This window comes from Microtus oregoni, unplaced genomic scaffold (genome assembly GCF_018167655.1).
Source record: "Microtus oregoni isolate MIOR12 unplaced genomic scaffold, Mior012 000010F_ref0000083, whole genome shotgun sequence".
NCBI lineage: Eukaryota > Metazoa > Chordata > Mammalia > Rodentia > Cricetidae > Microtus > Microtus oregoni.
This window is the reverse complement of record NW_024543069.1, coordinates 24293175-24320017: the sequence shown is the minus strand read 5'-3', so window position 1 is coordinate 24320017 and position 26843 is coordinate 24293175. Positions and strand designations below refer to the sequence as shown.

The 26843-nt window shown below is 43.7% G+C and overlaps 1 protein-coding gene across 1 annotated transcript in view; it reads left to right on the top strand.

Moving 5' to 3' along the window:
- Positions 1 to 2103: 2103 nt before the first annotated feature.
- Lhfpl6 (LHFPL tetraspan subfamily member 6) overlaps positions 2104 to 26843 on the top strand; it is a 186530-nt gene continuing 161790 nt past the window's right edge. The window contains exons 1-2 of the mRNA XM_041659512.1: positions 2104 to 2349; positions 3646 to 4215. Coding sequence (XP_041515446.1) covers positions 3831 to 4215 — 385 coding nt within the window. The 5' untranslated portion in view covers positions 2104 to 2349; positions 3646 to 3830. The remainder of the gene's footprint in view (positions 2350 to 3645; positions 4216 to 26843) is intronic.

Genomic DNA, 26843 nt, shown 5'->3' with positions numbered 1-26843 from the left:
GTAGATGATTCCTTACGCCCCGCTCCAAGATTGGAGAGCCCATAGCATCATCATGCCGGCAGCCTGGGGTTCAGAAACATTCAGTGTAATTGGTTTCAAGCTCTGTTTTACAAACAAGGTAGCAGACTCAGGCAGGCAGGTCATTGTTTGCCTGAAGTCTCTCTCTTAGGTTGGAATGTTGAGTCCCAGGAAACACAGCACACAATGACTCCACATATCAGTCATATTCCAGTCTGGTAGGATTGACAGTTTTTTTGACGTCTTCATTTCCTATCTTTTTGTATCAGCCAAAACCTCTCTGATTACAGTTATACCACTTAATAGAATGCAAATAATGAGATAATTTTTATAAGCCCATGTTTTAACCATGTGCTTTCAAATAAATCACTTGTTTCTCTGTAAAATAATAACTACCACATCTCCTCCCTTTTGTTGAGAATTCGATGAAGCCATCTATCCATAAACCTAGAGTACCGACATTCAGTAATGAAAATCTGCACTTGACCTCATCACTGCTAATGCCTCCCTGGCAATCCCGGATACTGTCTAAGCCTGAGAAAGTGTCCTGGACAAGTTCTCCAGTAAGCAGAGTGTGAGTGTGTGGGTGAGTCTGGCTGCCACTATATAATTTTGTCTGTGCTGGTGTCTGCTACCTCCACATTACACAGATGGATGTGTGATAACCGGGGGGTGGGGGATGGTGGGGGGTGGCACTTAGCTGGACGGCAGACCAGTCATATGGCTACCACCCACGCTCAGCAACTGGTGATTTGCACATGAAGAATTCAAACAAGTTAACGAGGGGAAACTTCTAGACCTCCTCCCCAGCCTTGGCCCTGTTCTCACTTCTAGCTTCTGGATGGGCCCTGTGTACTACAAGGAGCTGGATCCCTGGTTTTTATGGACTAGTGGCCAGTAGTGTCTTCCCAGTCATGGGTCATGCTTATCAGAAACATCCCCAGACTTTGCCCAATGTCTCCTGGGAACTATGTTTTGCCCTTCTGAGGAATTTTGTGAGAGAGCTTCATGTGGGCTCCATTGTTTTCATGGGCGGCTCATCACCTGCATTATATTCTTACAAAGGACTGGCTTGGAATCAATCCCTTAAAACCTTTCGACCAATCAAGAAACATCTTCTGTCTCCGGCTGATGCTCCCTAATTAAACGGTGTACTTGAAATTTTATTACGAAATATATTCTCTCCCATTTATTACTTCCACCTACTTTGGCAAGGCACATCACAAAAACTGTATCTGGGAAAGGCCAGCACTACTTCAAAAGTTGCCGTTCCCAGATGGCAGCTTCCTAAAAATAACCGTCCTCAGTCAGTGGAGGCTCCCGGGGTCAGTCAGTTCCCTACAGAACACCGCTGAGGCTTCCAAAAGGTTCAAATGCTGCCGGCAAGTCAGAACCCGGGAAGATCCGGAGGGGAAATAAAAAGGAGCTGGTTTTCAGAAAGGAAATCCAAAGGCTGTGTAGATTATAAGATTGATTATGGGAGGGGAATGGAGAGAGTAAGAGGAAGGGAAGGAGAAAGGAAGGTGGTGGAAAGAGGAGGGAGGGGGGTTGGGTGAGAGGAAAAGCGGGGGAGGGGCGGGGAAGGGAAGACCGGGAAGAGGAAGAGAAATGTCTCCAAGGAGGTTCCCCAAGGTGTGCAGCTGTTGGAAGAGGCTGGCTAGAGGAGTCATCTGCCTTCTCCCTGACTTGTCCCTCTCTGAACCCAGCAGTCTCACGTGGCGTGCCCAGCCTTTTCCCTACGTCCTCACCCTTCCATGGTCTCTGTCCTCCAAAGTGATCACTTCTCAAGAGCCCTTTAAAGCTCACAGACCTCACTCTACCCGCTCTTCCGAGGCTACTTCCCACCCTCGTCTTGGTTAAGGCTGCGGGAACACTGCAGTTGCAGACCCCAATGTGTGACCCAGAAAAGAATACAGGGGTAGGGTGTGGCCTCGGCGCCCCCGAGGAGCTGCGGAGAAGGCGAGCAACTTTCTCCCAGATTTCTCGGTCTGTCTGCCGCCCCCACTCTCGCGCGTCCAGGACTGCGCGGCGGGGCCAAGGGGAGGGGACAGCGGAAAGGGGAGGGCGGGGAGGAGGCGGCGCGTGCCTTGCCTGCCAAAGCTGGAGCCGGCATCCGCGGAGCTCCCGGGCCGCACGGCCACAGCCGGCGGGCTCTCCGAGCGGGTCCTCCTGACCCTCCACCCGAGCTCCCCAGAGTCGTCCCGATCTCAGTCGCGATAGTGGCGAAGGCGAGAAGGACAGTCTTTCGTGTCGCCCGGTCCCCGCCAGGAAAAGACAGCAAGTTGTGTTGAGCTCGGGACCCGCTAGGGACCGTGGCCGCCGCCCGGCCGGGTAAGTAGCGTGCCCCGCGGCCCCGAGCCCGGCACCGGGGTCCCCGATGACTTCCTGAGCAGCGTGGTTCAGCTGTGGTCGGTGTTGGCCTCCGGGGGGTGCTGCCTTCCCATCCTTATCCGCCCCTTTCTCGGAGCCGGCTGCAAGAACTTCCCCGTGCCGCTTAGCATCCAGAGATCATTGTGTGTGTCCCTGGTGCCCCAGGGTGCGGTGGGTGTGCGGAGCAGTTTGCGAGGGTTGGGGGTTCTTGTCTCTGAATTGATCTGTATTAGGGCACCTCATTCCAGCTGAGGAAGAGGCCCTCCTTTCTCCTACTCCTCTCAGTTGCTGGTCAGCCCCAGAGCAACTCAACTCCAGCCTCTACTCACAGCTGACAAGATTTTAAAAACTGTAGCCAGAGGGAGCTCCCTTTGGAATCCAAAACTAAGGGCGAGAGAAGTTTGCTTGAAGGCTCAGAAGCTGGAGTTAGAAAGCAGTTTGCAGATGGAACCTCAGGGTGGGTGTACTTTTGCGTTACTTGTGGCGAGTGTGTTCAGGTGTGCAAATCAACCCACATCGTGGAAACCTTTGAATAGCTGATGTTTGACACTCTGTATCGGAGAAGTACGGGTGCCTGCCCCGTTAAACACAGGTGAAATGGGCAGCAGCTGAAATCACTGAAGCCACTGAGTCAAACTAGGAGCTGGGAAAATAATAGAGGCTTGCATTTACCCCGCAAGATTAAGACCGAAGGAATTCTCAGTGTTGAGTAGTGGGAGTGTGTGACCATGGTTCTACCCAGTGCGTACACCTGGGTGGCAGGTGATGTTAGTTAAGCTTACAGTACTCTCTGTGTAATTGTAAGAAGCTGCCGTCATTTCGCTTGGCTGTCACACCCATCAAGAGTTGCAGAGAAACTGCTTAGGAACTAAGAGTGAACTTGGAAGCCGAGTAAACAAACAGCAGTATGGTTCATTTTATTTTAATATCCTGAGTTATGTCTACTGCTAGTAAAAAAAAATGCTACATTGCTTTTAATGTGAGTATGTGAAATGAATTCACTGGCTTGGCAAATAGAAGCCATTCATTTCTTTAAGTAAATAGCTGTCAGAGTTAATTTGGGAGCGTTTTCCAGGAGATAAAGACGTGGGAAATCTTTGAGCTAGTTTGGCAAAACTTGTGTAGAGTTGTGTATGGAGAGAATTAGTTCTTCCTGCTTTTGAAGGTAGACTTAAGTGAAAATTGTAGCGCTTCTAGAGACCTATAAATGAACTAGAAGTACTTAACTTTCACTGTTTCCTGTTGCTGTTTTACTAGGGGCCGCCATCAGTACTGCAAAGTCTGAGAGACTGATACCCTGTCAGACTGAAGATTTGTCACTGCTGGTAGCTGCATCCTTCTTGAAGAACCGTGGATTACCTGGGAGCGTCTAGTGACCACAAGCCTCCATTCCCACCTTCCGGACGATCACATTGGGTTGCCATTGTATTGCCTGCTCCAAGATGGCATCCAGCCTGACTTGTACTGGAATGATCTGGGCTTTGCTCTCCTTCCTCAGTGCTGCCACCTCCTGTGTGGGGTTCTTCATGCCTTACTGGCTCTGGGGATCTCAGCTGGGCAAGCCTGTGTCCTTCGGCACTTTCCGGAGGTGCTCCTACCCTGTGCACGATGAGAGTCGGCAAATGATGGTGATGGTGGAGGAATGTGGGCGCTACGCCTCCTTCCAGGGCATCCCGAGCGCCGAGTGGAGGATCTGTACCATCGTGACGGGCCTGGGCTGTGGCCTGCTCCTCCTGGTAGCGCTGACCGCCCTTATGGGCTGCTGTGTGTCGGAGCTCATCTCCAGGACAGTAGGGAGAGTGGCCGGAGGGATACAGTTCCTGGGAGGTGAGTGGCTTCGCTAAAGTTGAGTCGTTTCTAAGTATTGAAAATTATATTTTGTTTGACTGCTGATGCAAGTGTGATTGACATATGCAATGCAAGGAGAAACAGATCTGATATGACCACGGTTATAGATGCGATAGAGTCAAAAGATTTTTACTGAAATTCTTTCAGTGTCAGGGTTATTCATGCCTGTTCATCCTCACACATACACACGCGCACGCGCTTGGCCCGCTGGGTACCATCTATGTGAGACACGCATATGTAGGCTATTTATAACATATGTACTGGGGAGATAGTTTATGTCTTATAGCTTCTTGCTGTTTTGTCCAACAGTAGACCCATGGGTTGTCTTTGCCTTCGTGGACGCTTGAGGTCTTTCGAGGCAAATATTTCATAGAAAAATGCAAAAGGTGTTTGGTTCAATATTGTGATCATGATAAGCCTTGAAGACGCCTGGCAGATATCACATGGACCGTTGTTTAATTTTACACTACATTAGACGTGGGTTTTAGGTGAGTTACGATGTCATCTTGGCCGCTGTGTTTTTCACTGCGTTACAGATACAGTTCTAGGCTGATTATGGCGTGAGATCTTAAGTTCCCCGGGCAACTTTTTCTGTGGAGGAAAGAAAAGAATACAGTGTTTAGAGAACGGTGTGAGCTGTCCCAAATGAACTGGACAGTCTCAATAACACCAGACAGGGTCTGAGTTTTCACTTGGCGCTCTTCCAGCACGTATTGCTCCAATATCTCTGGTCATATGGTTCTAATTGCACTTTATATATTTTCCACTGGGCTTTTCCACCTCCATCCTTCAACCTGACTGGCTGAACTTGTCTGATTTACAATACGCCCTGGTGAAATATGACAGCTTCCCTCAATGGCACAGACTGAAGGGGAAAACAGGAAGGCTGGAAGACCTGTAAAACTGCATGTGTAACTTCATAACAAAGTAAAAGTCTATTATTCTTCCACGTGACGTTTTCTTACAGTCTTTTGTGAAGAACCCCCCCCCCCCCCCAAAAGAAAAGGCCTTAAAAGTGACCGTTTTGTGGTGTCTGGTACAGATTAGAAGACCCCAGCACCTCATTACACGTTATTTACTGTAAAACTTTGTAAGTAGGGATCCTGAGAATGGGTACAGCAAGGCAGCTTTGTGTGTCCGGGCAAGACTCAGACCGATGTGCGGTCCTTTATTTTCTCATCCAGAATAAACTCCACTGGGTTTTGCATCTTCATCTGCGCTGGGAGGTGCTTTGGGGGCCTGACAATCCCCCTGCCTGCTTCTCTGTCCACCACTGGCTCTGTCTAACACATATGTTTACACAGAAATATAGTAAAACTTTTAGGAAACATAAGGAAGTTGTCACTGAAAATGGAAATATAAATACAGGGTTCAGAAACTTGTTTTTGTCACAGATATTTAGAGCAAAACCAATGCTGGGAATATTGAGAGGAATTTTTTTTTTTTCTTTGAGAATGAACTGGGCTTGCTATTGTTTTACTTGGCTCTGGAAAAATGCTTAGGCAGTTTCATTTTTCTCCTCTTATGGTAAACATTACTTTCCATTTTTTTTCATTTTGGAGCAGAGATTGCTATTATTTCTGGCAGAATAGGAAAGTGCTTACAAAGAGAAATCAGCTTTTATTGATTATCTCTAAACGTGTAATGAAGGAAGGCAACCAGAAGTGAATCCGAGACCCTGGAGATTTATCCTCCCCTCTCTAAGCTATGTATAGATTTTTTTTTTGAATTATATGGAGCCAACCCTTCTCTTAGACTACCCAAGGGGAAAGACAATTGAGAAAGTTATATACATTTTAAAATAACCATGCTTTTCTCTGTATATATGCTTCATGATCCTCTGTTTGGTAAGAGTTACTAATATTAAGTTAGGGACAGATATCTTTGATAAGGTTGCCCCTTCCTTCCTCCTTCCCTTCTTCCTTCCCTCTCTTTCTTCATTCTTAGCACTTTTCCTTGTGTGTGCTTGTGTTCCTGTGTGTAGTATGTGCACATACGTGCATGTATAGGTGTACACAGAGGCTAGAGATGGACATTAGGTGTTCTGCTATGTCACTCTCCTCCTTGTTCCCATGAGACAGAGTCTCTCACTGAATCTGGAGTTACACTGGCTGCCTGCAAGTCAAGGAGTCCTTCATTTCTGCTCCCAACGGTGTTGGGGTTTCAGGTATATGCACAGCAAAGCCTGAGTTTACACGTGGGCACTGGGGATTTGAACCCAAGCATTCACACGTATACAGCACAAATATTCTTTCCCATCTCAACAGTCCCCAGCAGTTGGCATTGTCTTATTTCCTTCACTTAGGTCAGGTGGAAATAATTCTGGCAGTAAAAACCCAAGAGGTCTATTAAAAATTCCAGCTCTTGAACAGATATGCCCATTACCACAGATAATAGTGAACTTAGGGTTAAGAAGATAACTTGGACCATGGAGAGAGATTTTGAAAATCTGTTGTTGCTCATCAACAGCTAATAAGAGGACAGATGATAAAACGCAATGCCTTCTGACGAACTTCTCCAGTTGTTCACTACATAGCTGTTTCTCTTTTTACCCACAAAACTTACGCGGTTAGTAGTTCTCTTCTACTTGAGTTTTCAGAAAGCGGTCGAGTGTTTTTAAAGACCAGAAGATGCCAGATCAGTGAGTTTTGAGAGGCTTTAGCTCAGTGTCAGAATGTAATCAGCATTTATGAGGCTCTGCCGGGAGGCAGATTTCTCTTACTAAAAATGAATCACCCAGAAGGGTTATGTTTAGCTAAAGTGAGGCTTGTTCCAAAAACAACAGGAAGCAGAGGAATGGCAAGATACAGAGGCATCTTGCTTACCCCCGTCTGCTGGATCTGGAGTCTGCCCATATGGTGTAGCATCGGGCAGTACGACCCCTGTAGTAGTTTGGAACGAAGTAAAGGACAGAGTGTCAACCTTGAATTGGAATAGTCTTGTGATGGCTGACGAGAGGTTGAAATGTCACCTTTCAACCAGTCCACCAACGAAAGTTGGGGACTTCTGTATGGAGACCTTCTGTCTTAGGGACACTTCAAGAAACCAATGAATACTTTTTTCCCCGAGATAACTTGTGGGTGAGCTTTATTGCTGCTGTTTTTATTAAGAGGCATGCTTGCATCATAATTTAAAAATAGTGAGCTTTGAGTTTTGCTCTTTCTTGAGTTTTTAAAAAGCCTGTAGAAAGGCTTTGGAAAATAGAGTATGTCATAAAAACATTTGTGGAATATACTTAGGGTACTCTGTAAAAAAAATGTTTGACTTCTGTCTTTCTTGTCCAGTATAAGATTATGTCCCCTCAAATTCTGTAGTCATTAGACACACACACACACACACACACACACACACACACACACACACAGAGAGAGAGAGAGAGAGAGAGATTGATTTTCAGTCAGCCAGTCAGTCTATGCATACTGGGGCACAACTTATGCTAGATATATGACCAGATAGCAAACACATACACACTCACTCATAAACAACTCTCTCTCTCTCTCTCTCTCTCTCTCTCTCTCTCTCTCTCTCACACACACACACACACTTAAGAGGAGACCTGATATTTGCATTCCTGCCAAGTTCAAGGCCTAGCACTGCTGTTGCTTCTGAGGCCACAGTTTAAAATGCTGCTTTAAGAAAAGCATTTCATATTAGGATGGCAGATGACTTCTAAGACTTAGTTAGTTGAGCCATGATCTTGTATAAACTTCCCTAATCTAGCTATAAAAGGGTCCCCACCTTTGTAGTTTGCTATTTTGGGTACATCTTGGGCACATTTGCCTTGTTCTTGTCACCTTTTCCTGGAATTAGTTTTAGATATCTATTAAATGCATCTCATCATGTTTGTGATATTTGTGTTATATAAAATTTCCCTTCATTTGTCATTTTCCTATACCAGACACAAGATTTATAGGAGGAAAACTAAAAGCAAGACTGCATTTTAGCCTCTGTAGTTGGCATTGAATGGATTTGGGTGTCCAGTAAGGAACTTTTCACTGGGATGGTCCCAGGCAGCTCCAGGCCAACTCCATACCACTAGGTACACCTTTGTGATGCTGAATGGTTAGATGGGGAAGGCACTTGAGGAACTAGCTTTGGTTAGTGAGCCATTTCCTGATACACTCTTGCTCAATGGTAGGGACCCTCAAATTTTAAAGGCCTTGCCTTTCATTCCTATCATGTGTACTGATAGCACACAAGGAATAAGATTGAGCTGGAGGCATAGACCATCTTCGGTGTGAGCAGGAGACATAGACCGTCTTCGGTGTGAGCAGGAAGAGTTATAGTCGGACGTGACATTGACAATGCCTGCCAGATTCTGCCTGCTCTGAGTTCTAGGTTTCTCACAGGCAGGAATGATGACAAATCAGCCAATAATTCACAAAATCTGTAGCATCAGAGTTTATGTATTCGTACCTAGCAACGGTTTTGAATGGCGTGTTTCAGGGAGCCATTGATGTCAGTTTTACTTTTCACTTACAGATCTTTTCTGAGTCTTGATCTAGGACTTTTCCCATTGTTTGGTTATGTCCCTATAAAGCTCCCAAGCTTCTTGGGTAGGAATTCAATGCAGCATCCTTTTAGCTCTATGAGAGCCTAGAGATGTCACCCATGACCTTAGTGTCCGTGAAGTCTCCAGAGTTCTGCCCCAAAAGGTGTTGAGCAGGGCTAGGTGGAGACCAGGTGGAAAAGGCTGAATGAACTTTCCCAGTGATGACTAGCCCAGTTGGTGTACAGAACCCGTTTTGAACCACAAGCCAGTGCTACTCACTTAGACCTCACCCTCTGTTCTAAGTCATGCTGTTTAGGTCACTGCGTAGACTTACACAGGTGCCAATCCTAGATGAAGTCATCAGACTTGTTATTTGGGGATTTGTTGAAATACGAGCGGTGGGCTGTGTCCCGCCACCCGGCTAGCTTTACCCGAAATAATTACACGGAAACTGTATTCTTTTAAACACTGCCGGACCCATTAGTTTCAGTTTCTTATTGGCTAGCTTTTACATATTGATCTAACCCATTTCTATTAATCTTTGTAGCCCACGAGCTGGCTTACCAGGAAAGATCTTAACCTGCATCTGTCTGGAGTGGGAGAACCATGGCGACTCCTTGACTCAGCTTCTTTCTCCCAGCATTCCATTCTGTTTACTCCGCCTACCTAAGGGTTGGCCTATAAAATGGGTCTAGGCAGTTTCTTTATTAATAAGAAATCATTCCCACATCATTTCCCCTTTTTCTGTTTAAACAAAAAAGAAAGGCTTTAACTTTAACATAGCAAAATTACATATAGCAAAACAGTTATCAAGCAAGAATTACAGTTACAATATTTATATCTATTTTATCTTTTATCATAACTAAGGAAAACTATAACTATCTATTCATTCTTCAACTCCATCAAAGACTCCAGAAGGATATAATACTACCTAAGTAAACAAGAAATAAGAAAACTCTAGAAATGACAGAGACATCTCGCTGCCTGGACAGTCACCCAAAGTTCTTTTGTACTGTTGGGGCATCCATCTTCAGCCTTCAGGCCCATAGTATCCAGCAGACATTTTCATGAAGCAGGAAATTCCAAAGACAGTTCAGTCACTTTCTGCTGTATCCTGCAGAATGTCTCGCAGACTCTTTCATGAGTCAGGAACCCCGAAAGACCATCTCACCTTTAGGCAAGTTCAGCAGTCCTCTCTCTGCAGGTTCTCTGTGTCCGGTTTATGCAACAGTCCAGGCAAGAGCAGTTTCTTGCCCAAATGGCTATCAAACTCCATAAGGATCCTTTTTGATGCCCATCTTCCTCTCGAAGTAGATTGGTGCCGCCAGGAGCAGATATGTCTGATTGTCATGAAAAGTCCTAAGTTATTAAAATATTTTAAATGCCATATTCTGTAGCCTTTGAGAGATATGAAGAATGCCTATCTGAAATATATCTCTATATATCTAGAAAATCTAAGTAACATGACTACAAACTTGACTATTATTTATGATTATCATCAACAACCTATATTTCCTAATTATACATTACATTTTAAAAATGAACTACACAACCTTATTCAAGATCAGAAATACATATACATATAATAAAATTGACCTTAAATCTCTATCAATAAAGCAAAATCTATACTAATGCAAATTATTCATATCTATATCATATCCCCCTTTAAATGTAAAAGAACATTTATAAACAATATTTTGGGAATTATGGGCGCAGTTTTTTCTCTCCAAACTGCTTCCTGCTGAATGGGGGCGTCGTTAATTAGGTCATTTAGGGTGTAACCTGGGTGCCAGGTTTATCTCAGTTGCCAGTTGAGTGAAGTAATTTTTTGAGGGTGTTCACAGGAACTTTTCAGGAGGTCGTGGTCTATCATACCATATCGGGATAGATGCAATCCACAGGGTCTGGTCCTCTGTGAAAACAAAAGAAGACCCTTTCCAAAGCATCATATCCTTAGACCCAAATTTTGAAATCGTAATACCCTTATATCCATCCTGGTTTAGCTTGGCAGCCCATGTAATGAAATGTCTCTCTGTACTTAGCTCCTTCACAGTCAAAAATTTTAAAGAAAACACAATATACATAATCCAGACTCTCTGTGAATTTTCCATTTTTACATGGCTTATTTTTCTTTATTTCTTTTAATCTCTTAACTATCTGTACTCTGTCTCTTTAAAGACTTTACCTTTTTTAAAAAAAAAAAACCATTAACTTTATTTTCTATATTCTCTTTCTTCTCTCTCCCAAGTCTACGTACATTCATCCAACAGTGTGGTCTTTTATGTCTGAATCTGTTTTATTGTGAATCTGTAATTTTTTTTTTTTACTATCCAGGAGCATTTCTTAAAATGTTAAGCAGTTCTTAAAAACTTAAGTTGCACCATGTACAGGTAATACGGTAATAAGGTACAGCCTGTTTCCTGCCCAGTCTAAACCTTAACTGAGCTGTTTTTATGGTAATTACGGTAGTTCCTGCCTGAGACCAGCACAGTTCATCATGGTGGAGCCGAGCAGCTCCTGCCTCAGAGCCATTTGGTGCCCCTGAGCCACACACAGTTCCAGGCACACAACAGTCCACATTGCCATCAACCAAGCCGTAGCACATTACTCCAAATGCTCCATTCAAAAGCTCTGTCTCCCTCAGGATCCAGACAGAGATCGCATTGGTGGCACAGCCCAGAAAGTCACACTTTAAAATGACGCAGCTTTTTTTCTGCTGCTGTTGCTGATTCAGGAACTCTCTCTACAGCAAGCCACCAACAAACAGCCAAAAGCTGTGTTAAACTCTGTTTTTTTCTGTGATAAAAATTAAGCTCTCTCAGGTTTTACGTGGAGTTCATTAGCACGTTGGGAGCCACTCTGTTGAAATACGAGCGGTGGGCTGTGTCCCGCCACCCGGCTAGCTTTACCCGAAATAATTACACGGAAACTGTATTCTTTTAAACACTGCCGGACCCATTAGTTTCAGTTTCTTATTGGCTAGCTTTTACATATTGATCTAACCCATTTCTATTAATCTTTGTAGCCCACGAGCTGGCTTACCAGGAAAGATCTTAACCTGCATCTGTCTGGAGTGGGAGAACCATGGCGACTCCTTGACTCAGCTTCTTTCTCCCAGCATTCCATTCTGTTTACTCCGCCTACCTAAGGGTTGGCCTATAAAATGGGTCTAGGCAGTTTCTTTATTAATAAGAAATCATTCCCACATCAGGGATTATAAGATTTGAGGTAAAGAGCATCAGAATTGGTGCTGTGGAAACAACCTTGTTAATTCAGATACTGGCTTCTCCTGTATAGTAGCCTGTTTACCTCAGGTGGTAGTTACCCTACCACCTGCCATTATAAAGCAAAGGAGAACCAAATGTTATTTTCCATGCTATACTTTGAGAAAGATTCTATTTTGAGTGCAGTGTTTGAGTCCTTCACCTTGGGATCATGTGCTACAATCTTATATTCTGTTGGCGTCCTTAGTGTCTTGGTTTCTTTGCTGTGAAACTGTACTCGGCTCCACCTCCCCGCCATCCCCAGTTGGTGTTATTGTTTCTGGTTTTCTTCCTAACATTACCTCTCTGAACTAAATAATAATTATAATGTCAATTATTCTTCAAATAAAATAAAAACATAAAAATGACATAGCCAGCTAGTTAGCAGCCCATGACAACTCTCCCTTCAGTTGTGGAGATTCCTGAGCTGCCTCACTTCCTCCATATTTTTTGAGGGTGGGGAGTCAAGTCATTTTTCTCTTACTCCCCTTGTTACCATCAGTTAATCCACCCATAGCTGGAAACTACAGTGGCGGGGGCCAATAACGGGCTAGTTACCTTCACTAGTGTAGAGGCTGCAAACTGGCTCATCACAGAGTGCACTGACTGAGGAATGTGAACTAATAAATGTTTGCTAGAAAGCACTTAAAGGAAGACAATTGAGATCCTTCCATTGTTTCTGCATAGCATCTGAAGACGCGTGATGTTTTCATGCTACACAGGGGCATCATTGTCTGCCACCAGGACTCGAACCTTCCAGCATAGCCAGAGTGGCTCTGTAGGTGTGTGTGGGTTAGAATCAGACAAAAAAAAATTATTGTGCTAGTCATAAAAATTCATTCTTGGGGCCTTCAGAATTGACCTTGTTGCTTGCCAAGTAGCATCTTCAAGGTGGTCTGAGGAACATTAATTCCTGTTTGTACTAAGATGTGTTACCAAGAATAACCTAATTAGCATGAGCAAGAAGAGTTCAGCGTGGCTAGCTGTGAAAATTATCAGCTTACATTACAACGGTCTTTACATGTCCTTGGGGTGTTGAGGCATACAGGCAGGCTTTGGGAGAATGGATTGGACTATAGTCTAATTAAGCATCTTCTTCACCTACTCAGGTCCAATACCATGGAGAGACCCATGGTTCAATTTTTACTTCACCTCATTTAAGCAAGAAACACTTTTTAATAGATGAGAACACTAAATTCTAGAGTGAGACCAATGATGTCCCCGTTTTTTATTGATTAGGCTACAAATACTATCACTATACTATTAAAGTGTCAATCAAATGCTACTTTCTGCGGCTGGGGAGATGGTTGATCAGTTACGAGCACTTGATACACTTGCAGAAGACCCAAGTTTGCTTGTTAGCACCCACATAGGGAAGCATACAACCACCTGTAACTCCAGCTTCTGGAGATCCAATTCTCTCCTCTGCCCTCTCATGCATGAGGGCACCCTCTTGTATGTGCTCACACACATAGACACATAAACATATACATAGTTAAAAATAAAATAAATTCTTTCTGCAAGCTATTTTATGTTGTAATACTCAGGATCGGAAGCTCAGTTTGGTTAAGCACACTATGAGCAAGAATTCAAAGTTTCTGACCGTGATGGGTAGTGAATCTCTAACACAGGTGACACTGTTTAAACATTATTTATTTTTACTTTATATGGATGGGTGTTCTGTCAGCCTGTGTGTCTGTGCACCTTGTGTGTGCAGTGCCCTCAGAGGCTGAAAAGGGTATCAGCTCCTCTGGAACTGGAGTTGTAGATGGTTGTGAGCTGCCCTGTGGGTGCCAGGAACCAAATTCAGGTACTCTATAAGACCAACAAGTGCTTGTAAACACGGAACTGTCTCTCCTGCCCCCAGGTGAAAATTTTATTGTCTCTGTTGGCCTCAGTTTATGAGTCTGGAAGAAACTGGATAGTTGTATTATACAATAACCTTTCCCAAATATGCATTGCAGGTTTATGATAATAGTCCTCTTGTTCATGAGGTCAGTGCTTTCCTGACTGAGCCATCACTATAGCCCCTGAGAGGTCTTTAGTGACTGTCTAATTCTATCTATCTATCTATCTATCTATCTATCTATCTATCTATCTATCTAATCATTTATCTACCTATCTGTCTGATTAGGGGAATGTAACCATTTTCATTTGCACTCTATCCTCAAAGTTACAATCAATCACAGAAGAAAGACATTATACTCCTAATTGCAAAATGTCCTTAGCACATAAATTTTAGGAAGGGAGAGAACAAAGTCAAAATATTAAAAATAAGACCTTATTTTTGGAGTCCAACAAAGTGCCCAAGAGATCTGTGATAATAATTTGCTATCTGCTCCAAACTCTATATAATTTGGGCTCTTTGAAAGTTTTTTTTTTCAGCATGGCAGATGCTAGCCTTGTGTTGAATATTGATGTTAGCATCTGCCATCAAGATGTCCAAACTCCAGAAACTGTGCAAACAGCTGTGATGAAAAGGCTAAGAAGCTTCAGTATATTTCTCCAAGATCCTTTGCACACACCCCTTGGGTAGGAATGAAAGAAGATCAGCCCATGGTGATCAAACTTAGCTTCTGATCCTGAGTATTAAATATTCAGTATTCCTATGAGAGAGAGGTAGGGGCAGACAGGCAGGCAGGCTCCACCTTAGGAACGCTGGAACTTTATGGCTGGTCCAAGGCTCACTTTGTAAAGTGTTCTTCAGAATTACTGTGGCCGTTGTGTTTCTATCTTCTCTTCATGCCTTGAGGACAAGGACTGTCTCTGTCTTCAGTGCTCTGCTTACTAGATCTTCCAATCCACTCGTCAAGAGTTCTCACCGGACTGTGGTACCCTTGGCTGGTGATTCTTTTGAAGTGGACTCTGTGGATGTGTATGAGGCAGAGAGGAAGAGGAAGGGAGGGTGGAGAAGGAGCAGAAGAAGGGAGGGAAAGGAGGGGAGTTGTCAAGGATGAGATAAAGCAGCAATGGTCATTCTAGTTTCTAGTCGAAGTGACACCTAGAAGGAAGATGTCTACAGATTTAGGCAGCAAGGCCATCAGCTCAGTTCTGGACATTGTGTGGTTCCAGTTCTGGCAGGATTTTAAGGCTGAAGGTCAAGTGGGGAAGTTGGGAACATTGAGCTTAGAGCTCCTAGGAATGATCAGGATTAGAATATATAGAACTGTAGTGGTTTTGAAACTTCTTGTAAGAAGACCTTACTTCATTTAGTCTCCAAAAGTCACAGCGTTTGCAGCTCAGGCCTCCTACCGTTTGACGGCATTGGCTGATGGACCGTTTGACCACCTCACTGCCTCTGATTTAACCGTGGTTGTTAAGCTTCCCCCAGAGAGTGCCAGCTGCATGGCAGTTGTTATGATATTGCTCAGGATCACGGAGAAGTTTTCACTCTATGGGAGTTGATTTTTCTGCCTGGAGTGAAGTGCAATGGACATCAAGGTGGGATGAAATCCTTTTGCATAATGTTCGTTAACAAAAAGCTGCCTTGGGGATGATAGAGTCTAGAACATGCTGGACAAAAGAAGAAAGGTGACTACCGTGTGTGTGTGTGTGTGTGTGTGTGTGTGTGTGTGTGTGTGTGTGGCCTCATGCATAAAGATGTTGTTCTATTTTGATCCCCTGGTGGAGAAAAGTCAGCTCATTTATCTCATCTCGGCTGGTGGCGATCCTGATTATACCCACTTGTAGGAGCCTTTTAAAATTCAATTTGTCTGCCCATGCCCTCCGTGCTCAGTGGGTTTCATTAAATGGCACAGCGGTGACTTCTTCTTCCCCGGGTGGCACCTTTTGATACACATCTGACTTTGCTGTAATTCCAGACAATTGCACTCTGTGCGGACTGGCCTCACCACAATAATCTTCCGGTCCAGTCAGGGTGAGCCCAGAGGTAGGGATCTGATGGCGTCTGAAGACAGCAGAAACTGCTCAGAAGAAATGTTTACATTTCTCTGTACTTTGCTACTTAGCTTGTGGCTTTTTGGCAGATTGTTTTTGTGGCATTGCTTACTGTACTTGTTACAGTTTTTAAATACACACACACCGGCTAATATTTTTCCTCGTGTGAGGTATTTCAGAATTTACATGGAGTTGGATTCAAAATCACAGCCTCCTTGAGTTCTTAAGTAAAATTAAATATTAGTATTTGTGTGTGTGTGTTTGTGTGTTAGCAGTCCTTAAGGTACTGCCCACTGTTTGTGGGATCTTGTGGGAACTAAGTAGACTCAGGACACGTTCATCAGTCTTGTGTCTTGACTCTCCCCTCCGTCCTCCAGTTAGTGCTTACAAAATACTAAGTCCCTGAATTTTTTGTTACTTTTAAGTATATTTACTATATACTTCTAAAATAGATTCCTCGTAAATGATGTCTGTTATTGATAGGCCTCTAAGTAAATGCTCACTGACCGCTGCTGGGTGCTAGCTGCATTCCTGATGTTAAGGGAAAGCAACAGCCGAGGCTAAGAGCACAGCATACGGGAAGAAGGCAGATCCTCAGCAGTGACAAGGAAGGAGGAAAAGAAAGAAAGACGGAAGGAAGGATTGCATCTTCATTTATTTTAAGTTTGCGATTGCTCCACACTGCAGCTCTTCATTAGTATTCTATCAGGTGATGCTTTTCAAATTAAAGACATAGAAGCTCCTCTTTTTTGTATGTATATATGTGTGCACACATGGAGGCCAGCATTGACATTGATTATCTTGTTGGATCTCTCTCTACCGTATAGATTGAGGTAGATCTCTTGATGAACTGGTGGTTTTCTTTCTGACTGCTCTTTGGTGAGTCCCTCATTCTGTCTTCCATGCACTGGGGTTACATGGCATCACCATAGCCATCTGGCTTCTATGTGGGTACTCTGGTAGGTGAGCCAAGCACTTTACCTGCTGGTTGTCTTCCCAAGTCTGAAAGATGTCCTGTGGGGATCTGTAGATGTTCTTAGCGTCCAGACAATGTGTTTTGCATTGTTGCCCATTTTCTTGCTTATGGTATACTTTTGAGTCTTGTCTGTTTCATCTGAGAGGCTTGCTTGCTTCTGGGCACAGAAGTCAGGGCTTCATATCTGCTGCGCGAATGCTTTACCCCAAGACCTACCTGTAGCACTCCCCATCTCCCTGCCAGAGCACCCCCATGTATTTTTAGCTGGATAACAGCTTGCTTGCATTCTTGAATTCAAAATCACCAGTGTCACACTTTTAACAAGTTTGTCATGCGCTGGATTATTTCCCACGTTTTCTCATGTGATCCAAAATGCTATATCACCTTCTGCTTGCAACTGTGATGGGTGGAATAACAGAATCGTATCTAATTCAGGACGTAACTCTGAGAAGGCTGCAAATCCTTGCTTTGACTGCTCGGTCTTTCCTGTAGGAACACACTACTGTTATTCTACAACAGAAAGCTCCAGCACTGTTGTGGGGTTGGACTGCTACTCCGTCTTCACAGAGGGATGCTAGTAATGGTGTTTTCAGGTATCTAGTGCAGTGATGTTAAGATTAGTGCTCAATTCAGGGGTTTTAGGAGCTTTCATTTCTGATCCTCAAGGGAATTGAAGATACGTGTGTGTGTGTGTGTGTGTGTGTGTGTGTATGTGTGTATGTGTGTGTATATTTAAAAACTGTAACAAGTACAGTGTAAGAGAAAGATAAAAATATTTTGAGATCAATGGGTCATGGGAATTCACTGTAAAAGTATTGCTGGGTGGTAGCGGCACAAGCCTTTACTACCGGCACATGGGGGGCAGAGGCATGTAGATCTGTGTGAATTCAAGGCCAGTCTGGTCTGCAAAGTGAGTTCCATGACACCCAGAGCTGTTGTTACACAGAGAAACACTTAGGATCTGAAGATGGCCCTTTTCTCCATTCTCATTTTGTTTGCATTCCTACCAATGGCCAACGAGAATGGACTCAGTGGTGTAACTGTTCCTTTGGAACCCTTCAGGGCTATTGCTTCCAGGTGATGCTGTCAGGATATCTGAGTGGGCAGGGTGCTTTTGTCTTAGTCCAACATGATTGAAAGGGAAAAAGGAGAGGTTGCCGTGTGTGTGTGTGTGTGTGTGTGTGCGTGTGTGTGCGCGCGTGTGCGCGTGTGCGTGTGTGCGTGCTCGCGCGTGTGCGCAAGGCAGTAGGTCTCTTCAGAAGCCTTCTCTTTACTTAGTCTTTGTGGATAAATATTTTTTTGTGGTCAGGCTTCCAAGGCATTCTTAGTTCTGTGTTACACAATATTTCTATTTGAAAGAATTAATCAACTCAAGAGCTAACTATTGGATTGTAGAAGGAAGCCATTCGTTGATCCTGATCTGCTCAAGTGTCTGCCCAGTCCCTGTCCCACCCATATGGAGTGGATTGATGATGCAGAGTTCCTCTAAACAAAAACCTCTAGTAAATACCTCGGGTATTGTACTTTTCATGAGACTCTGTAGTGATGAGGCGAGCAGGCCTGCTTTTCGTCCTACCCGGCTCCAGCACGGCTAGCTTTACACCTGAAATAACAACACACAAATTGTATTCATTTAAACACTGCCTGGCCCATTATATCTAGCCTCTTCTTGGCTAACTCTCATATCTTGCTTTAACCCATGTCTAGCAATCTGTGTATCACCACAGGGTCGTGGCTTACAGGGAAGATTCTAACCCACGTCCATCTCGGGCTGAAACTTCATGGTGGTGGCCTGACTCTGCTTTCTTTCTCCCAGCATTCTGTTCTGTCTTCCCTGCCTACCTATGTTCTGACCTATCAGGCCAAGCAGTTTCCAGTTTCCTTTATTAATTAACCAATGAAACAACAGATAGATGGAAGACCCTCCTACATCAGGACTCACCTTTGGAAGGTGACCAAAAGCCAAAAGACAACCATCTATCTGTCCATTTGTCTGCCTATCTATCTATCTATCTATCTATCTATCTATCTATCTTATTATTGAGACAGTTTCTTACTATGTAGTCTTGACTGGTCTGGAAATTGATATCTAGATCAGACTGGCCTCAAACTCACAGAATGCTGAGAGTAAGGCTTGCACCACCTTGCCTGGCTGACCAGAAGATGTTTCACAGAACAATCCGTAGCTCGTTGTGTTGCTTGGAAGTTGATACTTCTGAGACAAATGGAACTCCTGGATGTGGGCTGTGCACCTCACTAAATCTTTCACTTGTTCTGTGAAGCTCTTTACTTCCTCTCTAAAATACAAACTTTTCCAAATTTAGAAAGAATTTTCCTGCAACTGGCTACAGTTGACTCTCAAGTGTTTACTGCTTCAGTTTTTTTTTTTTTTTTGGAAGTAACTCCACTGTATCATCCCATATGGGCAGGACAGGGATTGGACAGGCTCTTGGGTGCCTGTTCATTGGGGACCAGGGGATCAGCTAAGTTGTGTATTTTTACTAGTTTAGGAATACATCTTTGCCTTGTGTATCTCTTGTTCAAGTTCCACTGTTTTTTTTTCTTTTGCCTGTTTGATTCAAGGTAGAGAGTATGTCCTGGCAAACTGAATTTTCTTGTGCCCATAACACATCTAATTTACTGAGATTTCATTATTGATTGGTTGATGCATTAATGAACAAACACCCTTCACATGTCTGTGATTTCAGCACTCTGGATGTTGTGGTATAAGGTTCAGGAATTTGAAGCCAGCTTTAGCCACACGGCAAGTTTGTAGCCAGCTTGCCCTATATTACAGGATCAGAAACAATGACTTTAATTCTATTATTTAAAACCTAAGAGCGATTGACTAGATACATTTGTATCTCTAACATAGTTACATAGTGACATAATTTGAAAAATGGAAGAATAGTCAAAATGAACACACAGGTCTCCAATTATTGAGATTTTCAAAAGGCATTGGAAAAGCCTTAAAAATTAAGAGTGAACCTGTGTGTCTATCCAGGTTGGGCACCTTTCTACTCTTCTGTAATATAGAAAGGAGAGTGAGGCTTGGATTAGCAACGTGTGTGCGTGTTGTGCACATTGTGCAAGTGTATACAGAAAATAGAGGAAGATGTTGCGCATCCTCTTCTATCAATCGCCATTATTTTATTTCTCTGCAGCAGGCTTTTCCACTGAACCTAGAGCTAAGTTGGCAACCAGTAAAGCCTGCCAGTTCTTTTGTCCACTCCCTATGGTGCTGGGGTCCAGGCAGCATATGGAGGCTTTTCACGCTGTTGCTGGAGATCTGAACTCAGATCCTCATCCCACACAGCAAGCGCTAGGACCACGGATACACCTCACCAGCCTTCTACATGGAGAAATGAGCCTGCGCTGTGGTTTTATTTCTAGGAAGCGGTAAGAGAGCCTTCCTGCTGAGACTTCTTCTGAAGCGGAGAGAATGGGTGCTTATGTTCCTACCTGTCATGGCACAAATTGGAACTAATGCTTAATTTACCATCTTTGAAATGTGCCTTGTATCAGCACAAAATCTAAGGTGGTACACCCTACCCATCTGAGCAGCCTGTTCTTATCCACAGCCTAGTATTTTTATAGGCTTTAGCGGTACTGCACAGGTAGATCATTGACTCAGCTCTTGTCTGTGTGAACTCTGGTAAAATGATTACAGATCAGAGTAGTGGGAAGGGAGCTGAGTTCCCTAATTTTGGAAACATAAGTGTAAGTCTAAAATGAGATCATCAGAGTCTCTAGTCCCAAGATCAGGAAAGAGAGCTTCCTGTTGAGGAAATCCCCTGGAGGAGGTTTAGTTTACACAAGAAATTGAATTGTAATAAAGCAGATGGAGGTGATGTCTCCTTCAGGGCTCCTGCACAGTATATAAACTTGAAAGTAAATGCTGGCCACTCTGTGATCTCCACAGACTTGAGGTAAATAGGATTGCTCGTCTGCCCTGTCATACTGATTATCTTTTGGCCCCCGGAAATCAATCTCAAGGTCTGTAACTTTTTGTTTGCTTTCCATTGCTGTGATAAAAAGGAAATACTTTATTTGGTTTATATATTCCAGTCACACTCTATCACGAAAGGAAATTAGGGCAGGAACCTAGAGACAAGAACTCAGCGGAGGCCATGGAGGAATGCTGTTTACTGGCTTGCTCCTTTTTGCTTGCTAAGCCTGCTTTTTTATAACATCCAGGACCACCTGCCCCAAAGTAGCACCACCCACAATGGGCTGGACTCTCCCACATCAATCATTCATTTAAAAATGGTCCATAAACTTGCCTATAGGCCAGTCTAATGAGGCATTTTCTCAGTTGCGGGTCCTTCTTCCCAGATGACCCTATCTCGTGTCAAGTTGTCAAAGACAAAACAAAAATCTAGCGAGCACAGAAAGCAAGCACTCTGTGCCAGGGCTACCGCACAACAAATGGTGCACATCACTAGAAGGGAACCCTACCTTCAAGAAGTATGAACAGTTCACCCCCCAGCTACCCATTGACTTCCATGTAGGCATTTGGAACTTTATAAAGAGTAGGTTGTGGCCCCCGTTTCTTGCTGCTTCTTCGTGCTAGCTGCTTGTCCCCTGTCCCTTGCTTCAAAGAGGTAGGTCTTGTGGACATCAAATGAAGCTGAAATCAACTCTGGCCACTTGGACGCTTTCATTCCTGGTCACAGAGACTTTAGCAGTGATTCGGGAAGATGCTATGACCGAAGAGAAGCTTGCGCTCTTCCCTTCACCCAACAGACTACTGTAATGATGGATCCCAAAGGGCTAGGAAGTTTCCAGAAATACCCTGCTGAGGAGAGAGGGAAGGAAACGAAACCCTGCTTCCCAGCAGGAGAGACACTTGCCTTCTAGGAAAGTTAAACAATCAGATCACCTTGTGAGATAGACCAGAACTGAGGTCAGTGATAGGCAGGGCCACACCCTGACCAGGGCCATTATTTATGCATACTTTTTTTTTTTGTTTAAACCTAAACATTAAATTTAGGTTTATCTTAGTGTTTAGGTTTATCTAACAGGGACTACCCAAAGAAATTGACTTGGGCTCAGTCACTGGATCCCTTATTCAATCCTCTTCCCTTTGTAGCCACAGCCACATTGATCAAGTATTTTTTTTCTTTCCTTTTTTTTCTTTTTATTTAAACTGCTGCTTGTGGTCATCAATCATCTATGGTTTATAACAGAAATATAAAAAGAATATTTCAAACTTCATTTCTTATGTTTTATCTATAAAGTTGCAAAATCACTAACTCCCAGACTGCAAGATGATTTCCAGTATTTCTTTTGTGGAGTAAAATACAGCAAAGATATATTGTCATTTTATTTAAACTTGAAATATTTTGTGAGACATATAAGAGCTTGTACACTTTTCACTTCGGAACTGATTTTGCTTGGGTCAGATTCTTGGTTAATACAACAGGCACTTGGAAACTGTCTTCACTCTTCACGGGAACCCATGAAGTAACTCCATGCAGGCCGAGAGCCTGGAATATCCACCTTCACTACTGACTTTTGGACAGTCTCTTGCTTGACTTTGCATATGCATGGTAGCTCCTGAGGAATGTCTGTCTTCTTGAACTATACCAACCCATCTGAGGCTGGAGACGCAAAGAGAAGTCAATATTATGTTGTGTGTGTGTGTGTTTGTGTGTGTGCGCCTGTGGATGCATGTGCATGTGTGCGAGTGTGCATGTGTGCATGTGTGTGTTTTGAGGCTGAGGAATCTGGGCCTTTTGCCCTAAAAGTATGTCTATTTATGCTAATATTTTCCCTCTCTCCCCCCCCCCCCCCCCTCTCTCTCTCTCTCTCTCTCTCTCTCTCTCTCTCGTGTGTGTGTGTGTGAGAGAGAGAGAGAGAGAGAGAGAGAGAGCTGCACACACAGCATTTTGCTCTATTTATCTAGCTTTATATCTTTTTATAGATTTGAATTGAAATCGATCCATAGAAGAAGCATTTTAGACGGGAGGGAGCAGGTCATTGTTCTGCGTAAAGCGAGTGATTGTGTTCGCTTAGCTCTACTTCAGCTCACCAAAAACTCATCTTCCTCGGAAGCACGTCTTTCTGCCCAAGTTTATCCCGTATATCCTCCTTTGGGCTTTTAACAGGCCATTTCAACCTTTCATAAAACATTTCACAAAAGGCACCATCTCTCATTCTCTGCTGTTACAAACTATGAAATTATATGCCACCCATTTTAAGGAACAAATTCTTACCTCACACTGGCTTCATGTATAAAATTTATAATGCTTTGACTTTTATGTTTATATATATATATATATATGTATATATATATTTATATATAAAACATTGGCAAAAAAGAAAATCTCAACCAAACAACTGGGGCCATTTGCTCAAATTCTTCCTGTAGTTGAGGGCAATGGAGAAAGTGCCAAGAATGAGGTGTTTTTGTTGCTCTGGAGCAGAAGATGTGGTCTCCCTTAAGAGCCAGTCAATAAACAGTATTTGGAGCTTTGTGGGCCACAGTGCCTCTGTGGAAAGGATTCTCCTGAATGAGAAAGTGTCTGGAGGTGGTTTGTGGATGAGTGAAGGTTGTGTCAAATAAAACTTCAGGCAACATTTGGCCTCTACTGTGTAGTTTGGAAGCCTGTTTTTGTCTGGCCAGAGCCTTTAGAGGTTTTATTTATTTGTTTCTTTGTTTTTGTTAGGTTTTAAAGCTTTGTCAGAGAGAGGAGAGTGGAAGGAAGGGGGAGGAGAGGTCGGCAGGGGAGGGCATGAAGAAAGGAACAGGCCTCATGTGGTCTACAAGGCCTGAAATCTGTGCCTCAAATTTTTTGGAATAATTTGTTGTGACTCTAAAAGATTCTTACTTAATAATCTTCTTTCTTAATAATCTCAAGCTATGGTTGGATTTGGGGCTGCCTATTTGCCTCTTTAAATTCAATAATAGAGAATAAGAGAATGTATTAGAGAAAAGGTAGCCTTTAAAATTTTGATATTGGATATGAGAGAAAAATAAACTGATAGTTTTCTTTGGTCACTTCGTTGTTTTGTAATTTAAGGTTTTATGAGAAATTTAAAGATTTATTTTTATTTTGTATGTTTGAGTGTTTTGCCTGCATGTATGTGTTCACCAACAAGTGTAGTGCTTGTGGAGGTCAGAAGAGGGCATCAGATCCTCTGGAACTGGAATTACAGATGGTTGTGATGTGGGTGCTAGGGACTGAGCTCAGGTCCTCTGGAGGAACAGCCAGTGAGCCATCTCTCCATCCCCTTTTATAAGACATGAAACAAATGTCTAATACTGTCTTATCCTGAAAAGCCTGTCTCTAGTTGAGACCGCTAACAAGCATTACAAGTTCTGTGCGTGAAAAGCAGTCTCCTAGGCTGTAACTGGGACACCAGGGCTGTCACAATAGCTGGAATGTTCTAGATGTGAGGCACAAAACAACATGAGTTGACACATGCTCGTTCCATGGTTCCCGTGTAAAAGGCACCAAGTGTTTAATCAACATCTCCTCATTCTATCGAGTCCCCAGTTTTAGAGGAGATTAAGTGACTTAGTCCGAAGCAGCAGCCAGAAGCTGTTCCTTTCTGTTTTCCTTCACCTCCCCCACTGCCCAGCTGCTCTTCCCCACCAAGACTTTAACCCCAGTAACCTTCTGAAAGTGAAGCTACAGGCGCAGACCACGCACTCTGTCAGGAGCCTTTTTCTGCTACATAGAGACATATTAATATTTCAGAGTGATGCTTGACGTTCTAGCAAGTAGAAAACCTCTGGCTAACCTACATAGAATTTAGCAAGAAAACCAAAACAACTAGAAAAATTAGCGGTGTCCAGCTCCCGTGCTCCCGGAAGCTAAATCCCACTTCCACCTCCTCAGACGTGGGTGAGAGCTCCCCTTGAAGACACCATCCTGTCCCATTCGGCCTTTCCAATGTGACAAAAAGCATGCCCATGGTGCCTGGCACTCCAGAGGAGCAACTGGCCTCTCAACACTGTCTCTCAAGCCCCCAGAAGCCATTTCGGTGTTTGCTTGCCTTTGTCCTTCGGCTGCACCTGAGGGCACCATCAGTTACAGACTGAGTTAAAATCTAAACAAAATGACCTCCATTGCTTTTCTCTTCATCCGGGGCCTTTTATGTGGCAGCAACCTTTCTCATCGTGTTGCTTTTCTCCATATGATTTCCTGGGCTGCTTGGCCCAGAGGAGGGACAGAGGGTGGGACCTGTTCTCACCCAGCTCAGAGTGGTTGGTGGCTAAGGCTCTGAGTCAGTGCCTTGGAATCTGGGGGCTCCAGAGGGATGATGCTCATGCAAGAAATTCTTAAAATTTCAAAAGAATGGCTTCCAGCTTTATACTTTAGGAAGCTACTCTGCCAGGAATTTACACTTGGACTAAATTTTATGTGGAATGTAGTTTTCTAATAAGCCAGTGTTCCTTGAGAAAGTCCCCAGCAGTGAGGGCTAGAACTTCCCACCGCCCACACAGTCTCCTGCATACTGTTAGTCTCCTCTCTGCTGTGTTCCTTTGACGGTTTCCTCCTCATTCAGTGGCTCGTCTTCTCTCCTGCGACAGTCTGCCAGCATCCCGTCTTATTTTAACAGCCACCTAAATATAAAAACCCCAGCATTAAAATTGTTGCCAAAGCTTCGGTTTGCGGTAAGGACTGTATTGTCATGTGTAGCCGGCAGTGAACTTGAACACAGCCAAATTCTCAACCTTCTTCTTGTCTGTAGTGTTTAGAATTGATCTTCTCTCTGATATACACTGGGTTTTATTCTTTTTAAAGAATTCTTTGTCCTTGATACTATAAATGCAATTGTAACCTCTTTTCTAACCTTCCAGCTTCTTTTCCTTTATATATATATATATATATATATATATATATATATATATATGAGCTGGGTAGCAAGTTTATTGGGAGACAGTTTGGTTCGAGTCTAAGCCAAAGGTCTATTTTATCCTCTATGTCTCTATACTGCCTGGCTGAGGATGCAGCCTAGATCCCGGGCAGCATGTCGGGTGAGTGGTCTCCCTCTGAGCTCTAGACTCTCCATCTCTAAATGGTGCCTTTTAAAAACAGCCCTGGTCATTTCTGCAAATGCCCTTGTAATGTCGTAATGTCGGGGAGGCACATGGACTTTAGGGGTACCACTCATCTGGTGTGCTTCTCCATGTGAAATAAAAACTCCTTTTGCTTGTCACGGAAGGGTGTTCATGCCACAATATCAAGCTTAGCGTAAGGAATAGACAGGCCTTACAGACTCTTGTCTCGTGAGACTTTAAAATTCTTCTCACTTAGTACAGTGCCTCAACTTCCAGGTGAGAATTAGGTGGTATGGGGAGGAGAGAGACACCACCTTGACTAATTGTGAACATGAGACTCTCTGTTTAGGTCTGCACATTTACTCTTCCACCAGTGTTCCTATGACCTCGTGTCCACTCTCAACTCTCAGGCCATAGCTTGATGGTTTCAGCTTGTATAACCCAAATCGTCTGGTGTTGCTACGCAGTTTAAGGGGGGTTGAAGAGCGGTTATTTTTGGTGGGCTGCTTGCCTGGATGTGATGTCTTAGGAACAGAATCAAAGACTATCTCTTCTTGCTCTTGGTCTTGGGTAGCATGTAGAGGTACACAGGTGTTTGTTGCTCTTGGTGGCTTTGATGTAGATAGATGAACATCTGGTAGTCATGGTTACTTTCCCCCTTCCACAGGGAAGTGTTGTGGGGAACGGCGGGGCTGCGCCCGCCACCCAGCTAGCTTTACACCCGAAATAATTACACGGAAACTGTATTCTTTTAAACACTGCCTGGCCCATTAGTTCCAGCCTCTTATTGGCTAGCTCTTACATATTGATCTAACCCATTTCTAATAATCTGTGTAGCCCACAAGGTGGCTTACGGGGGGGGGAGGGGGGGAGATCTTAACCTGCGTCTGTGTTGGGTGGGAGAATCATGGCGACTCCTGACTTGGCGTCTTTCTCCCAGCATTCTGTTCTGTTTATTCCACCCAC